Here is a 6,161-nt window from a genome sequence, read left to right as displayed (position 1 = left end):
TAGAAAGAAAATTACAAGATGCATGTATAGACCATATTGATCCAAAGAGGGCCTGCATTTTGGTTATTTTGCCCTCTGCTCATTCTCCCATAGGAATTTTTATACAGAAGGAAGACTATGTCTTACTTAGAATGGATATTTTTGGCACACAAACAAAATAAAAAATTAAAAACCTATATAGAAAAGGTTTCTGAATTGATCCTAAAAGGAAAAATGAGACTTTGTGAACTGGCTGGGAATAGATCCAGATGAAATTGGGGTGCCCTTTACCAATGCTGAGATTGTGTCATTATGGGCAGACAACGAATATTGGCAAAGAGACTGTTGTGAATTTTTGGGAGAAATCAACAACAGATACCCAAAAAGCAAGTGACTTCAGCTTGTAAAAGAACCAATTGGATTCTCCCTTGTACAGTAAAAGGAACTCTAATTTCTGGAGCTCCCATATTTTATACAGATGCCAATAAATCAAAAAGGGCAGATTATATATAAGTCAGAAAATCTGAGCAAAGTGGTGGAGAGTCCTTACGATTCAGTTCAAAAATCAGAATTATATGCAATTCTCTTGGTGTTATCAGATTTTCAGGAATCTCTTTTTTTTTTCCCCCTGTTCAGAACAGTCTTTATTGATAACTTCCCAACATCTGTAAACATCGGGTACAAAAATAGCCCATTCAGCTGTTTTCTAAAGTGGCTGGCCAGCTCTGGAGACGCCTGCTGGACCTGTGAGAAACACAGCTCCCCAGAGTCTGGCTGCCTCTATCTCAAACCTTCTAGCCTTCCAGAATCCAACATGACAGGAAAAAAGTCCTCCACAGAGGCAGGGAGGCCAGAACTAAGCCAGCAGCTGTCAGTGGGTAAGAACAAGCTCAGCCCTGCTGGCACCTTCTACCGCCAGCGGCCCCTCAGGGTGTGGGGGACATCTAGCTTTGGTCTGTGGGGACCGTAGAATCACTGTTCAAAGCTGGCCCAGGCTGAACTCAAGGTTACCTGGACCCAGCCCCACCACCTCAACTGGGGAGCATGTGCTGGCACTGGGAAATCCCATTCTTAGGGTTAAGGGGCAGGAGTTTAGGGTCCCTGCCTGTGACAGAATGGGGCAGCAAAGCTGACTGGTTGTGACCCCAGGAGGAGCGGGGCTATTCTCCATGCATCTCTTCCTCGTCATCTGTCTGGCTGTGGCCGTTGATGGCAGGAGAACCAGTTTGCATGTGTGACAGGTCCTCAAAACCAGGACTGAGGGACGGTGAGACAGTGTCTGGGCTGGTGTCACAGGAACCCGTACTCTGCTCGGAGGTGGCAATCGTTGTGGTGATACTGGGCGGGATGGGGTCTTCGTCTTCATCTTCTAGGAATGAACCCTCTGGGATATGGCTGAATGCCTCCAGGTGCTGCCTGGCCAGCTTCCCTTTCAGTGTCATGTTCTTCTGGGCCAGGATAATGGCATTGACGTCATCAGTGTTCACCATGCTGAGGAAGCAGCCACAGAAGACCCTTGAGGCTGAGTCTGGGGGGTCCATCTCTTTCTCCTTGGCCTCTGATGCCTGCACATCTGGCGGCTTGGCTCATGCTTCCGGGATGGCGCCCGCCCAGGAATCTCTTAATATAGTCACTGACTCTTAATATGCAGAAAGAGTTGTTCTGCATATAGAAACTGCTGATCTAATTCAGGATAATTCGGACTTAACATCACTGTTTCTTCAATTACAACAAGTAATCAGAAAGCTAATCCATTGTATATAACACATGTCAGATCTCATACAGGTTTACCAGATCCTCTAGCACAAGGCAATGAGGAAATTGATCAACTGTTGATAGGAAGCATGTCAGAGGCCCCAGAATGTCATAAAAAAACAACATGTTAACAGCAAAGGTTTAAAAAGAGAGTTTTCTATCACTTGGCAACAAGCCAAAGAAACTGTGAGAAAATGCCCCACTTGTTCTTTATATAGCCAAATTCCACTACCTGCAGGAAGTAACCCCAAAGGTAACCAAAGAAATGAAATTTGGCAATGGATGTGCTTTATTTTACAGAGTTTGGTAAGCTGAAATATGTGTACCATACTATAGACCCATATTCAGGGTTTCAATGGGCAACAGCCTTAAGTTCTGAAAAGGCTGATTCAGTTATTATGCATTTATTCGAAGTGATGGGCATACCTAAACAAATTAAGACTGATAATGCTACAGCGTACGTCTCTAATAAACTGGAAGGATTTTTTTTACATATTATAAGATAAAACATGTAACACATATACCTCACAATCCTACTAGTCAAGCAGTCATTGAAAGATCCAATCGTACTTTAAGGGACATGCTTAACAAACAGAGAGGGGTATCAAAGACCCCCAGAGATAGATTACATAATGCTTTATTGACCTTAAATTTCTTAAATGTTAATGAACAACAAACAACAGTTGCGGAGAGACACTGGGTAATAGAAAAAACTGCCAAGTTATTTCAGCCTATGTATTTCAAAGATACCCTAACTTCACAATGAAGAGTAGGGAATGTGTTACACTGGGGAAGAGGTTTTGCTTATGCTCATGCAGGAGAAGAGAAATTATGGGTTCCTCAAAACTAATAAAAATCAGATATGACAGAGGAAGACCACCTGAAGACCTTGGCCACACACAAGAAGAGAGAAATCAAGAAGATCAAACAGAACAGGTAACATAAATTGATAATCCCTTTTCCTGGAAACAACTCTGAAACTGACTGAAACATAAAAAAATGTCTCCAGCCAGAACTCCAACAATACTTGGCCAATAAATCCTTGGCTATAATATCCTCAAAATGTATTATGCTAATCTTTTAATTGGCATAGATAAAATTTGCTTACAGCTTAGTTGCATCCTGCACATTTTAGAACTCTATAATGCTTGTGAGAAATTATAGGTTTGCAAAAGAACTGGACACCAGAGATGCTGGATCAAACCTGACAGGATTCATTCTTCAGCGTGCTGAGACATTGACACATCTGTTCCAGCATCTTGCATGTTTCAGCATTCTGCTTGTTCCTGCCTCAACTGCTTCAATTGCTGTTTCTTGTCAAAGCCTGCTCCCAAGAGATCTTTAAAGAAAGCTACTAATCTTAATTGGTCCAGCATTTTAGATTGTTCCAAACAGGACTTTTATTAAGCCTGAAATTTCTCATCATTCAAAGACTGGACCACAAATGTTATTGCTTGCTTAATTAACCAATTTTTCCCTTTTTTTGGGGGGGGTGCCCTACCAGGATTTCTGCATGTCCAAAATGTCAGCTAGAAGAAATCCATGAGAACGACATCCAGTTTTCCTTAAAAGGGGGTTGGGTAGGTTTTTGGTGGTTTTCTGTGGTTATGAATGTTTATTGTCATTGGGAGATGTTTATAATTATTAATGGTTGTATTCAGAGTGAAACAAGGTTATATTTAGGGATTTCTCTCTTTTCTTTTTTCTATCTTTCTTAGATAAGGAAAAAAGGGGTTAAAAGAAAGATTGGAGTATACAGGGATATCTTATAGGAATAAGACAAAAGATAAATTATTGAATCTACTCAACTTAGGATTTTATTTGTTATTCTCAAATAAGGTTAATTTTAACTCTGGCATAGGATTTTGCATATTGATACAAAAATACATATTTCTGATATATTGGTATAAGCTTTAGTATGTTGATAGAAAGTCAAGGTTACTTCCAATACTTTTAAACAGCTATTAAAAATGGGTTTAGTTATTAGGTAATGCAAGTTATCTGCTAGTTGTTGAACTCATAGTCATGTCAAATACTACTCTAATTTATCACAGGAGTATACATCCTAGATTTAACAGATAGATATGATTTTGTAGACAGATCAATTACATAAAGATAGGTAGACCTACAGAATATGGCATTTTAAAATGTTTTTATTATTTTAAAGATCCTTTGACAATGAGACAGGTCAGCACCCCACCTATCTCAAAGATGATGAGCATCAAGAACCTCCATATAGAGATGGCTTCAAATGTGACAAACAAGCCACTTGGGTAAAGAAAATACCCTTGCATCATGACAGACAGAATTCTGCCCAAAATGGGCAAGCTTAAATGCAGGACAAGTCGACTGCCAAACTCTGCCAAGACAGGGTAAGCAAGTCCTAAATAGTTCCTGCTTCACATTTATGTCTGTCAAATATTCTGAGCCAGAAGGCTGAAGATGATGTTCCAACATTATAAAGAGTTATGGGTGACTGTTCAGGCAGCCAACTGTCTCTGTCAATTTTTATTTTTTGGAAGCTGCTAACATGTACTTCCTATTTACTCTAATAACAGATTTTATTCCTTCTCAAGTCTCTGATGGTGTTGAAGATCAAATAGTTATAGTGCCACAATTAAGCTTAACTTGTTTAGAAGTTAAGAAACCCCTTTAATATAGATAACACCAATAAGGATAAAAGTTAATTTAGGTATAGAACTTTAAACTTGTCAAGATAGATAGGATAATCAGATACTTTCTCCTAAGTTGCTAAATACACATGGACTGGACATTGCACATGTAGACTTTACCTAACAGTTTTCATAATTTCATAATTATTATTGTATTGAAAGAAAAGAAGCCTTTTATTTGACTTAAAGGGGGAAATGTTGGTATAATGTTCTTTTGAAATGTATATACCTTACCCATGTTCATTCAAATGCTGATTTCTCCCCCCCCCTGTTTCAATCCAGATATTGCATTGTGATACTTATTCTAAGCATCACCTGTCTCAACTTTGTGTAAACATCCAAAATAAAACAACCAGCCACAATGTTGAGCAATAGAGAAGGAGTAGGTGGGAGAGGGGAGGAGTCAGAGGACAAAAAAAGAGTGGGAGACAAAAGGGCGGAAGTGGGGGGCAGAGCTAGGAAAGCAAGGCTGGAGAACAGATCTTGGAACGATGTGGAGAATGAACCAGACCTAAGATTTCACAAAAAGCAAGTATAATGGGTAAAATCTAAATGTTAGGAAACTATGAGGGCTTGGAGGTTTAAGAGGGAGTAATTCCTGCCCAGCATTGTGTTCCAGGTTAATTAAATAAACCCAGTCTCTGTGTGGTGATTTGGTTATACAGCTGTTTAGGATTAACAGCAAGCTTTACCAGAAGATATATCAATAGTAAATATTAATTGATACTTACAACACCTATTTGTGTGGGCATGCGTGAGGATGTATGTGTGTTTGTGTATGTGTGTTGGGGAGAGGTGTGTGTTTAAAATTGGTAATGAAGGCCTGTTAGGAGAAAACAGGCTGGATATGATGAGCCTTTTATCCCAGCACTTGGGAGGCAGAGGCAGGCAGATCTCTGATTTGAGGCCAGCCTGCTCTACATAGTGAATTCTAGGACAGGACTATATAGAGAGGTCCTGACTCAAAAAGAAAAGAACAAGCCCTTCTGGTCAAGAGGTAGGCCAGATCAGTCTTCAGGCAAGGGACCACCCCTGACAATGGAGGCTCACCTTAACCCTTGCTAAATAATTAATTCCCTGTATTAGGGTCCTAATTTAGAAGCTGGGCATGGTGGTGCATGCCTTTTATACCAGCACTCAGGGAGGCAGAGGCAGGCAGATCTTAGAGTTCGAGGCCAGCCTGGCCTATAAAGTGAAGCCAGGAAAGCCAAGGTTACACAGAAAAACCCTGTCTCAAAAAAGAGAGAGAGAGAGAGAGAGAACATTAAATATTAATGTTTTCTATCAAACATTGTAAAACTTGGGTTATGACAATGAATTCAACTTTTTATTCCAATCCATCTTGTAAGACTTTTAGACTAATGTTTAGCTTTCACTTCTTCTCCCCCACAACCTGGACGTAAAGCCCCTGCTCCAGTCTCAGAACTTTGGTGACTAAAGCTGTAGACCCCTTCCCAATTTTCCTCTTTCCTTTGCCCTGATTCTTAAAAAAACAAAAGAAAGAAAGAGCCAACTGCAAAAGCCCATGAGGTCAGACCCCAGCCAGTGGTGAAATGATGCTGCTACTTGCACGGAAGAAAGCCAAGTGCTCACAGCTCCCTTTGGCCTGCTGCTTGCTCTCCTGCATGCAGCCCCTGGATCAAGAGCAAAGTTGTGCCTTTCAGAGTCCTTTGAATGACACTGGGAATATTTCTATCAGTGGAAAAGATTTTTTAGTTTCTTGAGGGCAAAAATAAATAATAAATAAATAAAAGC

The 6,161-nt window shown here is 40.2% G+C and overlaps 1 protein-coding gene across 1 annotated transcript; it reads right to left on the bottom strand.

Annotated features, from left to right (window-relative positions):
• Window positions 1-1,139: 1,139 nt before the first annotated feature.
• Window positions 1,140-1,553, bottom strand: LOC129670204 (kxDL motif-containing protein 1-like). Its single transcript, XM_055598697.1, has one exon. The coding sequence runs from the start codon at window positions 1,518-1,520 to the stop codon at window positions 1,140-1,142; it is 381 nt and encodes a 126-aa protein (XP_055454672.1). The 5' UTR covers window positions 1,521-1,553.
• Between the last annotated feature and the right edge of the window lie 4,608 nt (window positions 1,554-6,161).

Source organism: Psammomys obesus, unplaced genomic scaffold, assembly GCF_907164565.1.
Source record: "Psammomys obesus unplaced genomic scaffold, mPsaObe1.curated_primary_1811, whole genome shotgun sequence".
NCBI classification, from domain to species: domain Eukaryota; kingdom Metazoa; phylum Chordata; class Mammalia; order Rodentia; family Muridae; genus Psammomys; species Psammomys obesus.
This window is presented reverse-complemented; position numbering and strand designations above follow the sequence as displayed.